The 15,421-nt window shown below is 41.1% G+C and overlaps 2 protein-coding genes across 6 annotated transcripts in view; both read right to left on the bottom strand.

Moving 5' to 3' along the window:
- ANAPC4 (anaphase promoting complex subunit 4) overlaps positions 1 to 891 on the bottom strand; it is a 40,211-nt gene extending 39,320 nt beyond the window's left edge. Inside the window, exon 1 of one of the 2 annotated variants that reach the window (XM_021101074.1) lies at positions 544 to 891. In XM_021101074.1, the coding sequence (XP_020956733.1) occupies positions 544 to 672 (129 nt within the window). In that variant the 5' untranslated portion in view covers positions 673 to 891. The remainder of the gene's footprint in view (positions 1 to 543) is intronic. The other variant, XM_021101075.1, reaches the window with a different exon arrangement.
- The window catches only part of ZCCHC4 (zinc finger CCHC-type containing 4), a 53,231-nt gene that overhangs the window by 3,166 nt on the left and 34,644 nt on the right, over positions 1 to 15,421 (bottom strand). For 2 of the 4 annotated variants that reach the window (XM_021101077.1, XM_021101078.1), the window contains 4 exons: positions 15,314 to 15,389; positions 13,328 to 13,379; positions 12,688 to 12,832; positions 4,853 to 7,380 (listed from right to left, as the gene is read on the bottom strand). In XM_021101077.1, the coding sequence (XP_020956736.1) occupies positions 7,245 to 7,380; positions 12,688 to 12,832; positions 13,328 to 13,379; positions 15,314 to 15,389 (409 nt within the window). In that variant the 3' untranslated portion in view covers positions 4,853 to 7,244. Of the gene's footprint in view, positions 1 to 4,852; positions 7,381 to 12,687; positions 12,833 to 13,327; positions 13,380 to 15,313; positions 15,390 to 15,421 lie in introns of those variants that run through there. The other 2 variants (XR_002346589.1, XR_002346590.1) reach the window with 2 other exon arrangements.

Here is a 15,421-nt window from a genome sequence, read left to right as displayed (position 1 = left end):
CAACTGGGTCACACTGGATGAAATGCAATATCATGTGAACTAGAAATGCTAACTGACAACACTCCTGCACATTCCATCAGGAATCCAGGGAAGCATGGGTTTAACTTCAAAGTGTTTTTAATGGGAGGTAGCTATCCAACCTATACTGTAAAACTTGTACAATGAAATATAGATTCTTAATATAACCTCTGTGGCAGCTCTCTATATATGCATGGTCATTCGCAGCTGAAGCTTGACAATAGGTCATTTTTCTTCGGTCTAAACTGCAAGTAAACTATGGGCAGAATCTGTGGACCCGCTACCATGTCTAGATCATGAACGACACATCGTGAGTCTTTAAAAAGCCTATTTAACACATAAATGACTAAAAGAGAATTGGGGATGCAGGGCTGTCTGACTGTGTCAAGCTGTGTGGAAACTTGTTTGGCCCATAAAATGCAGGAAATGGGCATATAAATGACCTGCCCCACATCCAGTCCCTTAGTTTTCAGCAGGTCTGGAAGGAAGGGGCGGGGTGGACAGGTGGCACGCCGGCTCACTCACCTCGCCTGCCGTGTTAGCCAAAGCAATGAGATCCCGCTTGGGTGACCAGACCAGGAAAATGATCTCTTGTGGCAGCTGCTTCTCTCCCACCACCCGGAAGGACGGGAAACATGTCGCGAAACGCAACATGGGGGCGGCCCTGCAAGGACACCCCACTCGGAAGGCAGCAGGGACCCCCTCCGCGGCCGGCCTGGTGCCTGTGGCACCTCGGTCCCCGGCCCTTCCTGCAGAGCCCCAAATGCGGCGGTACCCGAGAGATGCCCCACCGCAGGGAAGGCACCCTCTCCCTCCCTCCCGCCCCGCGCCAGCCGCGCGCCGCAGCTTCCCCGCCGCCCGGCGCGCGCGCTCCGGGCACTTCCGGGTCCCGGATTTCCTCGCGAGAGCTCGAGAGCGGTCTCCAGCCGCTGGAGCCACTTTGACGGCCTCCAATGCAGCGGTGCTCAGTCCTGGTTGCTCAATAGAATCACTTCGGTTTTGTTGTTGTTGTTTTTTTAAACCCTTACCCGGGCAGCACTTCAGGCCGATTAAAATATGGGCTTGGACCCTATTTATGAAAACGCTCTAGGTGCTTCCAGAGCCCTGCTCTTAAACCTGACATAAATATCTTGATTCTGAATCCCGTTTAAGCCTCACAACTTATTGGTAGTAGTGGCCCTATCTTCATACATGAGGACTGCGGGCTCCCCAAGATTTGTCCCACAGCTATTGCAGCATCTGCTGTATGAAGGCGTCTGGGCCACAAAAATGCACGGGACATGGGGTCTCCCCCTCAAAGGCTCACAGGTCAGCCTGGCAGGACGCGTAAATCAGAACCTATCTGGTGCTTCTTGTTACAGACACATTTAAATATGTTAACTTGTTAAAAAGTTCCCACAAGTTATGAACCTGGCTAAGAGGATGTGACAGTACCACCCTGCGATGCTTGAACTTAAAATCTGTGGTACAAAGCCAGCTACCTTTCACTCCTTTTGCTTGTTCAAAGAAAGCAGCAGGATTTCAGTTTTGAACGAGCCCCATCTTCCTCCCCTCTCTATGGATCTAGCCCTGGGAAACAGATGACAGAGGTAGACGAATTCATTCAGCAACAAGTGTCCGAGGCACTTTTTTGTGCCAGGCACTGTGCGTAACTCTTGATGCTTGCCCTGCTCCCTTTCGGAGACGGCCTTTTGTCCTTGCTTTTGCTGCAGTTTAGCATGTTCCCCCCAATTCTACCAGAGGCCATATTCTAATGGGGAGAATGGACTTGCCTTTGTTCTTCATGAAATGCATTTTCAGATATTGTTTAATGTTCTGGGATGGTGTGTGGTTGTTAGCAGAACTGACACCGCCTCGGGTCCGTACAGTTCCTCCTGTCTTTCCACTGACCCTACGCAAGCCTGTAATGTGTGGTAAATCACTTCTTTTTGTTGTTAAGGGCTTTGTAGTTGATACTGTTTAATAACCTTGAGGACCAGGTGGCCTCTATGCTCTGTTAGTCCCCAAACAATGATGAAGACCTGTCCTGACTATTCCTGGCACACACAAGGCTGGTTCTCCATTCATAAATCTTAACTTAGGAACGTACTTCCTATTTCTCTAGGTGAACTAAAAAATGGTCCCAGTGACCCCTCAGCAGTGCTGGCTTCCCACGCAGTCACTGAAAGACTTCCTCATTCAGAGGAGAAGACACCGGATGTCACCCTTCTAGTCTGCAAGGGTACCAAGCACCGCAATAGCATGAAACTCTTGTGACTGTCCAGCTGATAAAACTCGCCCCTCATCTCTCTGAGATCTGCTTGCTCACTTTTGATGCCTTTTCTCCTTGCAGCCTTGATGAGGTACATTTATACACAATCTCCTGAAATCAAATGGCAGAGATCTTATCTTCTCTTTATTGCAATGACCTTCCAGCTGACCCTCAAGTAATTTAACTTATGTCCTAATGTTCCAATTCAAATCGCATCAAATGAGCTGGATTTTCCTGTGCATTTTGTTTAAGCTTTCCTTCCTTGGGCAGTTCTATCAGCATCATATTATCATGTAGCACACAGTTGGGTTTGGAAGCATAAGTGACCGTTTCCATTCACTTGATGCTTTTACTGGGAAGGTGAGGAAAGGTGTTAGTCTGAGCACCTGCTTCCCAGGGTTGTGGGAGGAGGATTGAGGCCATGCATACTGCAGCTGGTCTGATATCACCGTGGGCAGGACACAGCTCTATGAGCCAGTGAACACTCACAATGATGTCCACAGGTCCTGCCATCAACTGGCTGCTAACCTACACAGGAAAATGGGCACAAAGAGTTGTGCTAATGCAGGGCATGATTTAAGTACCTGAAAAGGAGGAGAAATGAAAAGACACACAAACACACACCTGTTTTTACTTCCCTGGAAAGAGATGTCCTGGGTCCACTGGTGACACCAACAAGGGACATCGTGAAGGTGGTGGCATTAGACAAGGACCTTTTGTAGGCTTGTATTTAAAAGCTACAGGCATACCTTGTTTCATTTCACTTCACAGATACTGCTTTATCTTTTTTAAGAAACTGAAGCTTTGTGGCAACCCTGTTATCAGATGGTGGTTAGCATTTTTTTTTTAGCAATAAAGTATTTTTTAATTCAGGTATGCATATTTTTAAAGACAACGCTATTGCACACTTAACATACTGCAGTGATATAAACATAACTTTTTTTTTTTTTTTTTTTTTGGCGGCACCCACAGCATGCAGAAGTTCCCGGGCCAAGGATCGAACATGAGCCACAGCAATGACAACACCAAATCCTTAGCCGCTAGGCCACCAAGGAGCTCCCTAAACATAACTTGTATATGTACTGGGAAACCAAGAAGTTCACGTGACTCCCTTCATCGAGGGGCTCGCTTTATCACGGTGGTCTGGAACTCAACCTGCACTACCTCTGCTGTCTGCCTGTGGTCAGACTTCTCCCAGATACTTAGGATTTATAGATTGTTCTGAAGGGGTCAGAAATCAACTTAAATGTTTTTCTTAAAATAACCTTGAAAGCTGAATTATTCTAAGTTTAAAGACTTCCAGACAAGGCTGCTGATCTTTCTCACACAGCACATCCCAACCTTTGAACCCTCAGTGTTGGAATAGTCCTCCTCTTGGTTCTAAATTCCTCCCAACATTGTTTAGGTCTTTTTTCAATCCTTCCAAGAAAGAGAAAAGAGCACTCCTCTCCACATCTTAAGCACGCCGACTATTAAGGGACTGAACTGTTTCCCCAAATCCACATGCTGAAGCCTGAATCCAGTACCTCAGAATGGGGCTGTATTTAGAGAGACAAGGAGGTAAAATGAGGTCCTTAGGGTGGAACCTAATCCAGTGATCAGGACCGATATAAGAAGGGGACTTTGGAGACAAAGACACAACAGGAAAGCACACACACAGAAGAAAGACCATGTGAGGACATAGTGAGAAGGTGGCCATGTGCAAGCGAAGGAGAGAGGCCTCAGGAGAGCCAACCCTGCTGACCCCTTGATCTTGGACGTCCAGCCTCCAGAACTGTGAGAAAATAAATTGTTGTCTAACCCAGCCTGTGGTTTTTTGTTATGGCAGCCTGGAAAACGAATGCACCGACCACCTGAAAACCTCTAGGTTATTCTATGCTTTCAAGTTTTCATTGAGCACCTACAATACATAATTCATATTGAAGTGGGTACTGACATTAAGAAACTGAAACTTTTGGGGGAAACAGAATCTGTGAATATCAGCACAGAATAATACATGAACAGTGCCTCAAATGTGGGTGCAGAAGAGCAAGAAGACCAGAGAGGAAGGTACAGCTGGTATCAGGGACTTATGGGAGGGACTTGGCCAGGGCCTGAAGGCTCCAAAAGAGCCTTAAGAGATGCTGTATAGAGGGAAATATTCCAAAGAAGAGAACAAGATGAAAAGATTGTGGAATACTGGAGAAATAAATTAGTCTAAATATCTCACTGCATGTAAGGAAAACACTGAAATCTGATCATTCAGGGCCTACAGATAACTTTGATTTCATTACATTTTGTAATAGGAGTAAGAAGTAGAATGAAATCGAGTTGTAATTATTTAAGAAAAATGTCCTTTAAAAAGCTTAGAAAGTTGTACCTGTTAAATGTCAGGGATCTTCCCCCATTGTTGTTATGAGTAGGTTATCTTAATGTTCAGACATGTGGATTTCTAATTAGAACAAATGACCTCATCTCCCATCACACTTTACTTCCCAGAGACATTTTCTTCTCATTTTATTAGTTTATCCTCTGAGAAAAGAAAGAGATTAAGTCCTTAAAATTAGTACTAACTCAACACAAGAACAGAACCACCACATGTCCTATTTTTAACTCTCTAAGAAGTTTTAATGTACAGAATTCCTGCTTATAAGGAACACCCTATGTGCTCGATTCTAAGATGGACTTATTTCCCACATCGCAGTATTTCTGAAAAAAGACATCTAAAATTTAATATGTACAATTAATGAGACAGGGGTATTTTCTTCCCCCTAAGGTATGATTACATCAGTAGTGCATTTTACAATTGATGGTATCTTAAAACTAAGAACATATAGTGAGGAAAATAACCACAGGTCATCAGGACCCAACTCTTCATCAGTCCTGGTCCCTCAGGTGTCTGAGCCTCCGGAGAGATTTCAATAGATTTTTACCACAGGGTCATAAACGCCACGATAGTCAGGCAATGTCTACCGCTATGGCCGAATCAGAGGGACACTCTCACGATAATTCTATGAGGTTCATATCTCATCCAGTCACCTTGAAATCTGCCCCTCCTATCACCATAGCAACCCATGTTAACAAGGGGGCCAGAGAAGAGTTTTCAGATGCTTGTTAAGTCCAGGAGCTCAGCTCATCTTCTGATGTCACCTGATTTATGAGGACCGCATGGATTAGGGCCATACCTGACCTACCAGGACCACAGTGATCAGAGCCACAACTGGAATATTCCATGTGAGGCATCACACCATGCTAACTCAAATCCGAGATACTTTCACTCACAGGGCTCTAGCTCAGCCCCAGCTGAGAGGCCTCCAAACCTGCTCTAAAATCGTTTGGGAAAGAAAGAAAACGTCATTATATTGCAAACGCAGGCCCATTTAACACTCCTCAGTCTTAAGGAAATACTGTCAGATACCCAGCAGAGAAACGGGGAGACAAGTGTCCAAGCTACTCCCTTCAATGCTCTGCTCCTGGACCACCAGACGCTGACCATCAGCTCGCAGCCAGCTTCCCTCGTTAATGTTTCCCACCACTAACAGGAGAACTGAGAGCCAGGCTCACGCACCTCATTTAAGTGAACCATAAACCTGAGGTATAACTAGTATTGTCCCCGTTATCATAATAGGGCTTCCTGAGAGTGAATGACCTGGCCAACAACATACAACCAGGAAGTGTCAGAATAGGAATGAGGAGTTTTAATCACCAAAACATCCTGCCTTCTGCTACTGCTTTTACAGAGAAGCGTACTGCTGAAGGCACTACAATAACAGAGCAAGTCATAATTAATTCTAAGTACCTCACTCATTCAGCATTTAGGTGATTCAATACCATCAAAGGACAACTGTAAAAAGTACTTGAAAAATAAATATTTAATAATAATCTTTATATCTTTAGACTGCCTTTGTCAAAATTCTTTCCGTTATCTTCAGATTCTGTGTAAAAAAAAAAAAAAAAACCTGTACATTGTATCTCTCCTTACAAGTGGGGTTTAAGCCATTGTATGATATTTTAACATTTAATTTAAAATATCTAACAAGAGGAGTTCTTGCCGTGGTGCAGCAGAAACAAATCTGACTAGGAACCATGAGGTTGTGGATTTGATTCCTGGCCTCGCTCCGTGGGTTAAGGATCAGGCGTTGCCATGAGCTGTGGTGCAAGTCGAAGACGCAGCTCAGATCCTGCGTTGCTATGGCTGTGGTGTGGGCCAGCAGTGTAGCTCCAATTCGACCCCTAGCCTGGGAGCCTCCATATGCCGTGAGTGTGGCCCTAAAAGGAAAAAAAAATTAAATATCTAACAACATATACTTATGTTCAATGTAAACAAAACCTTAGGGGTTTTTTGTTTGTTTTCTTCATTTCTGGGCCGTACCTGTGGCATATGGAAGTTCCCAGGCTAGGAGTTGAATCAGACCTGCAGGTACTGGCCTACACCACAGCCAGAGCCACAGCAACTTGGGATCTGAGCTGCATCTGTGACCTATACCACACTTCACAGCAATGCTGGATCCTTAACTCACTGAGCGAGGCCAGGGATGGAACCCACAACCTCACGGATCCTGGTCAGGTTTGTAACCCACTGAGCAACAACAGAAACTTCCCAAACCTCAGGTTTTCATTTTCATTTTCTTCTTTCTTTCTGCAAAAGAATGCCCTCTTCCCATTTTTCAGAAAAAAAAAAAAAAAAAAAAAAGAGGCTGAAATAATATGACTGGAAGAGATTTAAAAAGAGAAAAAAGGCACTGAGAGCTAGTAAACCAGCTAAAGATGGAACAAGCCCCCAGGTCTCCAAAAGGGCTGCTGGCAGGGGGTTTGGGGGTGTGTGTGTGGGGTGGCGGTCTATAAACCAGCCAATACCACCTGCCTGTTTTCAAGCTTAGAAAGGTGCCTACCTTTGAAAGCAACAGAAGTTTTTTTTAAGTCCAGTGTGGCACTTTCAGAAAATGGCATCAAAGGTTGGACTATAAATCTTTCTTATTCTCAAGTCACTGGACATTTAAGAGCAAAAATATTGATGGGCTCTTTCTCTCCTTTTCTTCTTCCTTGTAACAGATGTATGATTCATGGATTGTCCTTTAGTGGTCTCCATTTTCATCTTACTGCTTTTTCTGTGCTTCTGCTTTCTGACAGCTCTGAAAAACAAGGCGCTAAATTATTTTGTAGAATGAGCACTGTGAATTATGTAATTATGTTGAAGTTTAATTAACTAGATAACCAAGTAAGAAAACAGAGGGGAAAGGAGTTACTGTATTATAAGCATAAATCCTCAGAATCCTAACCATGATAACAAGGAGATAGAGACCTGACCAAGCAGAATGTTTGAGGAAAGAAATTTCTTTGAAAGATGGTTACTACAGATTTAGAACAATCCGTTCAGAAACAAACACACCATAGAGGTAAAACAGTCAAGCTGATGAGTTGGGAGGTTTTTTTGGTTGGGGTTTTTGGTTTTTGTTTTGCTACATCTGCACTGCTCTACTCAGCACTTCAATCTCCAAATTCCTACATGACATTTTTCAGAAAACAGACCGATACATTGGCAGTTAGCAGTGGTAGAAAAATGAAATAGCACAATGGAAAAAACTGCCGATGCTTAAAGAGGCCCATCTTATGGTCCTACAGCTAAGTCTCCTTTCCTCAGTAGATCAGAAAGCCCTGACAAGTGCCATGCAGGACTGTCCATGTTTTGTGGTCTCTTCTTGAAGACCAGCTGCAAAATCAGCAAGTTGGAACTCACGCTCTGAAAACATGAAACCACACCAGAAACAAACAGACAAAGACCATAACCAGGTCCTTTGCTTTTGATGCTCTCTGAACTAAGCTGCAGGCACCCTATAACTGAGAACGGTTACTGGTCTGTTCATTCCCTTTCTCCAAGCTAGCAGAAATCATGCCATTCATCAGCTCTCACACGAAGGGATGGGCTGGGGCTGCCAGCACTGGCAAACCTGGAGGTTTCCACGGCTGCCCAGCCATCTCATTAGCTTCACTCCTCCCAAACCACCACGGGTCCCAGAGGAAGGCTTCCTGATCTTCCCAGAACCAGAACATGGGAAAGAAGCCTCATAAACAGTATACAATCTTCTACTGGACCAAGCTCAAGCCAGTCTTTTTGTTCATTGGATATATATATTAAGAGGTGTTGGGAGTAGAAAAATGATGGCACATGATCTTTGGCTTCAAGGAGTTGGGAGACTGAAACAAGGCAGATGTCACCCTTCCCTTTCCTTCCCCCCAATTTTTTTTTTTTAGGGGAAGAAACTGAGACTATGAAATCCATTCAGTGAGGAAGTGGCAGAATTGGCCTGATTCAAGAAATGGTGCTCTTAATTACCTGGTATTTCATACTCTACTATAAATTATTCAGGAATGTAAAATGCTAAGCATATAGTAATTACTACATAAATATTAGCTATTATTGGTAGCTCCACATGCCTACTATTCAGAGTTTGGCTTGGCAACTTTATATTTTTCCATATTTAGATTTTGCACTATGGACTGGGGTATCCTCAGTTCTAAACAAAACAAATGAAACTGTCATCTTTATATTGTATTGTGTATGTAACACATGTCTTTATCTCCAGCCATTTTTTTAAAAGTAGGATAGTGTCCTAATAAGTGATGACTTAGCAAATTTAATAAAGTCTAATCTCTTGATGGCAAAGAAAATGAAGCTATACATGCCTGTATACAAAATAAAAAAAAAACCTTTCTTTGATTTTTTCCACTCAAATAAGAACTAAACATGAACCAGATTTCACTAGAACCTAAGTAAACAAAAACAGAAAGAAAATATTCATGTGTAATATGATTGTTAAACAAAACTCACCAAAAGTAAAGTCTTTCAACAGTGATAAACTGGGTATAAATCAAATGTTTTATTTTGCCTTAAAATTGAACTGACCTACAGTCTCCCAAGGCAACAGAAATAAAGGCAAAAATAAACCTTCGGGACCTAATCAAACTGACAAGCTTTTGCACAGCAAAGGAAACCATAAAAAAACAAAAAGACAACTTATGGAATGGAAGAAAATAGTTTCAAATGACGCAACTGACAAGGGATTAATCTCTAAAATATACAAACAACTCATACAACTCAACCGCAAAAAAGCCAACAACCCAATGGAATAATGGGCAAAACACCTGAATAGACATTTCTCCAAAGAATACATACAGATGGCCAACAAGCACGTGAAAAAATGCTCAATATCACTGACTATTAGAGAAATGCAAATCAAAACTACCACCTCACACCAGTCAGAATGGCCATCATTAATCAGTCTACAAGTAACAAATGCTGGAGGAGGTGTGGAGAAAAGGGAAGCCTCCTGCTATGTTGGTGGGAATGGAAGCTGGTACAACCACTATGGAAAACAATATAGAGGTACCTCAGAAATCTACACATAGAACTACCTACCATATGACCCAGCAATCCCACTCTTGGGCATATATCTGGACAAAACTTTCCTTGAAAAAGATACATGCACTTGCATGTTCACTGTAGCACTATTCACAACAGCCAAGACATGGAAACAACTTATTTTTTGTCTTTTTTGTTGTTGTTGTTGTTGTTGTTGTTATTGTTGCTATTTCTTGGGCCGCTCCCGCGGCATGTGGAGGTTCCCAGGCTAGGGGTTGAATCGGAGCTGTAGCCACCAGCCTACGCCAGAGCCACAGCAACGTGGGATCCGAGCCACGTCTGCAACCTACACCACAGCTCACGGCAACGCCGGATCGTTAACCCACTGAGCAAGGGCAGGGACCGAACCCGCAACCTCATGGTTCCTAGTCGGATTCGTTAACCACTGCGCCACGACGGGAACTCCTTGTCTTTTTGTCTTTTTGTTGTTGTTGTTGTTGTTGTTATTGTTGCTATTTCTTGGAAACAACTTAAATGTCCATTGACAAATGAATGGATTAAGAAGGTGTGGTATATATCCACAATGGAATACTACTCAGCCATAAAAAAGAACAAATTAATGCCATTTGCAGCAACCATGGATGGAACTAAGAGACTCTCATACTAAGTGAAGTTATGTCAGAAAGAGAAAGACAAATAACATATCATTTATATCTGGACTCTAATATATGGCACAAATAAACCTTTCCACAGAAAAGAAAATCATGGACATGGAGAAGAGACTTGTGGTTGCCAAGGGGGAGGGGGAGGGAGTGGGATAGACTGGAAAAATAGATGCAAACTATTGCCTTTGGAATGGATAAGCAATGAGATCCTGCTGTATAGCACTGGGAACTATGTCTAGTCCCTTATGATGGAGCATGGTAATGTGAGAAAAAAGAATGTATACATGTATGTGTGACTGGGGTCACCTTGCTGTACAGTAGAAAATTGACAGAACACTGTAAACCAGCTATAATGGAAAAAATAAAAATCATTATAAAGTTAAAAAAAATTAAACTACCTAGTATTTGTCCTCTAAATTATAGGTATTTAAGTAACTGTAAAAATGAGCTCCAACCACAAGAGGGAGCCAGCATCATTGCAGTTTACAACCAAAGGAAAATACTAAAGAAAACCAAATTAACATAAGACAGTGATAAAACACGTAAGAAGGAAAGCTCCTTTATGCTATATATGCTTAAAAGAAAAAAAGCTACTAAAATTTTTTACTTTATATAGAAAAAATTTTGCCTTGTCAATTTCATTGTAAATTTTTTTTTTGAAAGCAATACCTGAAGATAACTGTTAGCAGGAGTTTAGAAGTCTTCTCTAAGACAAGAAAGTAATACTATTTAAGAATTATCAGGAGTTCCCGTCGTGGCGCAGTGGTTAACGAATCCGACTAGGAACCATGAGGTTGCGGGTTCGGTCCCTGCCCTTGCTCAGTAGGTTAACGATCCGGCGTTGCCGTGAGCTGTGGTGTAGGTTGCAGACGCAGCTCGGATCCCTCGTTGCTGTGGCTCTGGCGTAGGCTGGTGGCTACAGCTCCGATTCAACCCCTAGCCTGGGAACCTCCATGTGCCACGGGAGCGGCCCAAGAGATGGCAATAACAACAACAACAACAACAACAAAAGACAAACGACAAAAAAAAAAAAAAAAAAAAGAATTATCAGGCGGTATACCACATCCTAAGGGATTTGCTCTTTGAATTCAACTTGATAAAATATGGTATTAAAAGATACTAGATGATTTTCCTCAATGAAAATAATATATTAGGAGTTCCCACTGTCGTTCAGCGGTTAAGGAACCCAACTAACATCCATGAGGACGCAGGTTCAATCCCTGGCCTTGCTCAGTGGGTTAAGAGTCTGGCATTGCCGTGAGCTGTGGTGTAGGCTGCAGATGATTCAGCGTTGCTGTGGCTATGGTGTAGGCCAGCGGCTATAGCTCCGAATGGACCCCTAGCCTGGGAACCTCCATATGTTGCAGGTGTGGCCCTAAAAGACTATATATATATTACTACTAATATATACAAATATATATACATTATTAACATATACACATATATATATTACTACCAAATTGACTAGCCAGGGTTATTTAAGAACCAGTGAAGAGCCTATATTATCAAAATGCAAACTCAGTTTCCATGGGTCATGAGATCCCAGAATCAAAGGCCGAGCTTGTTACTAACTCCTGTTTGCAACCGGAATTACACTGTAAACAGTGCAACAACCCCATATCAATACTTTCTTAGGTTGTATTCTATTCTTGAAGGTTTATAAGGAAAAATACTTTATAAAACTCTTTAATACACCTCTTTAAGTAATTTTAAAAATTCCACTTTTACCCTTGATTACTTAGTGGAAATAATTATTACAAGTAAATTTGATAAAAAGCAATGGAAAAGGTAGTTTAAATAGTTGGAAGAATTCAAATGGCTGGGCTTTAATGGAAAAACATTAATTTCCACTCACCAAAAAAATAAAAACAAATGGAAAAGAACTCTGATATAAACATAAGCAGTTACTGAAACACCAGATATTTCTAATACTAATTGTTTTTTTCATCACAAGTCATAAGATAGCTCAAAATTTTTATCCTCATCTCAATTTTCAGGCTATCTTAATTGGCTATCTGGTTTGCACATAATACAACAAGATGGCTCAGTACCTATCATCCCTTCAGTTTAAAAGGAAAAAGTATAAACACTCAAGTTAATCCAGTTGAAATAACCATGGTTTTTCTAAATATACGACTGTCATTGGTATAACCTGGCTTCCTATATAAATTATATAGGAGGTTAGATACTTTCATCCTTTTATTTTGATTATTTTCATGTCTCACCTGTAAAATTGTAAGCTCTTTTGACTTATTTCCCTCCCCCTATCTAGGAAAACCATACCTAACAGTGAAAGCAACAATTCATTTACTTTAGCACTTTCAGAACCTCTGACTATTGAATACTTCCGCGGATTGCTCAGTACAAATACACAAGGAAATTTTTTTTCTAGCAAGTAAAAGAATTCAACTAACGTGTTAACTTTCTTCGTTGTAGAGATGTTGGGACAAGTACTGCGTTTATGATCTAATTCACCACAAATAAAGCAGCCGTCTTTAGGGCCCTGGCAAGAATGATCTGGAAGAGCGCAGTGACTGCAAGTATTACAGTGGATCCAGGCTGTAAAATAAAAATTGGGTTTTAGAAGAGGTTCATTTAATGTAATTTTTCATTTGATTAACCTTTATGATAAGGAAGCATGAACAGTGTTTACTTCAAATAGTTCTGATTGCTTCGCACAGCTACTTATAATTTGGCTAAAGGCCAAGGTTAAGAGGTTGGAATCCCACGTAAATCAGCTAACTTCTTTCTGACACATGGCAACAAATCCAGCCCTTCTCTAACGAGTCATATGGTTAGGGCCACTGACACAATGATACAAAACTGCACTAAATAAGCCAAACCAAATGCCACACTGAAACAGGGCAGCATTCATGTCTCTCTCTGAAGGAGAGAACGTACATTTTGGTAATCGTAAGTTAAAAAGTAAAATGAACCCAAGTCACTCAATTAATTTTTTTTCTTTTGTAAATACCGTTAACTAAAAATCCTCTTTAGATGAAGAAAAACTCAAATGTTTGCATGGGAGCTCAACTCTTAAGTCTAAATACTTACAAGGCTTTACACACTTTTTGCAGAGAAAGCAATGGTTCCATTTTCTGCCATCCTACAAAAACAATTTTTAAATTATGCTTAATTTGTCATTAAAAATCAAGTTCCACAATTAAAAATTAAAATGTCTTATTAAAATTTGTGTAAATTATTCATTCCTTATTTCTCACTTTCCTGGGCTTTACAATTAAATACTTTGATTTTAATTTATGCACTTCTCCACTCAACTCAAATGCCTCCTTGATGGGCCCCAATTTCCTTAACTCTAAAACTAGGCGATTTATCTAAAAGATCTTGAAAGTCCACTCCAGATCAAGCAACCCAATCTGCATAAAGAAGAACTCAATGAAAATTTTAGGAGAATTAATGATTCATAATTTTTATGTGTCTACCTGGCATAATCCTTAATAACATTCATAATTTGAGAACTTAATGTAATTTAGAAGGAAAGAAATTACAGGTTACTATTTGGGTAATTTTAAAACTCTGAAATAGGTTCCCATCGTGGCTCAGTAGTTAGCAAACTCGACTAGCATCCATGAAAACTCGGGTTCTATTCCTGGCCTCGCTCAGTGGGTTAAGGATTCAGCGTTACTGTGAGCTGTGGTGTACGTCGCAGACGAGGCTCAGATTCAGCTGTTGCTGTGGCTCTGGTGTAGGCCGGCGGCTACAGCCCTGATTCGACCCCTAGCCTGGGAACCTCCATATGCCGCCAGTGTGGCCCTAAAGGACCAAACAAACAAACAAACAAGTAAAACTCTGAAATAAAACACACCTAGAGAAGAGCATGAAACACATATGCCCAGTTTAATGAGTATTATAAAGTGAACGCTGATGAACCCAGCAGGTCAAGAGACAGAAAGAACACCAAGTGTCCCTCGACACTGGCCCACACGCCCGCCCTTCCCAAGCCAGCATTCCTTCTTCCTCACTCAGAAACATCTATCCTGGCTTTTGTGATGGTCACTTCCTTTGTTTATTTTTACGACATATAGGTGCATCTCTAAATAATAACATTTTGTCCTCCTCATCTTGTACTTTGCATGATCTGAACATAATTTTTTTTTAATGAAGAATACAGGTAATTTCTAAACTAAATGAAAATCTATAGAATCAGATACGTTACCACAGTTAAAAACCAGTATAACCAGTAAAAAAAATTATAAAGTTATGACAAATGTACTTTCCAACAGTTATAAAAACACAGCCTTTCCTTTGGAGAATGATACGTGCTTATCAGCCAATTAAACGTCACATGTTCTCTCCGACTGGATTTAGTTAAAAGAACGGCGCAATCTAAGGGTGATCCCACCTTCCTAAAAACAGAGGAGGTATGCCCCTTGTAGTCCTTCCGCACCTGTCAAGAGCCTTGTCTGCTAGGGCTCTGGGAGGCTGAGGGGCAAATGAGTTAGTCCGTATAGGATGTCCTAGTTCGTAGGATAGCCTGGCACTTGAAAAGTGCACAGCACATGTTATTAATTAATTAGTACCTCATCAGAACAACGATGGTATCTAATAGTTCAATGCCTTATTTGAAACATCTTAATTTTGCCCTCACAAAATGTAGCTCTCATTTACTGACTTATTTGAAGCACTACTAATTTTAGCAGTCAATACAGTACCATATAAAAATAACCCAAATAGTTGCTAAAGATGATGAAGGCAACTAAGTATGTTTAAAAGCCTGTTGTACTTTAAAATTAGAGAAAAATATTGTATTAAAGTGTAATTCATCATTGATATTAATATAAATATTTTAAAAATTAAACAAATATAATGAAACTTGTGAACTAAAATAAAACTAATATATCTGAGTAAAAACACAGTCTAAAAAAGTTCCCTCATGGCCTAATGGTTAAGGATTCAATGTGGTCACTGCTGTGACTCAGGTTCAATCCCTGGCCCAAGAACTTCTGCATGCCACAGGTGTAGAAAGAAACAAAACAAAAAACCAAACCAGACCAAAAAAAATTCTAAAGAAATCTATACCTTGGATGTGCAAGAATTACAGTGTTCACAGTGTTGATTCTCTACAGAAACATATCGTTGACACAGAGAACAAAATCTAAGGAGAAAAGAAAGAAGAATCAGCTGCAT

Source organism: Sus scrofa, chromosome 8 (assembly GCF_000003025.6).
Source record: "Sus scrofa isolate TJ Tabasco breed Duroc chromosome 8, Sscrofa11.1, whole genome shotgun sequence".
Taxonomy (NCBI): Eukaryota; Metazoa; Chordata; class Mammalia; order Artiodactyla; family Suidae; genus Sus; species Sus scrofa.
This window is presented reverse-complemented; position numbering and strand designations above follow the sequence as displayed.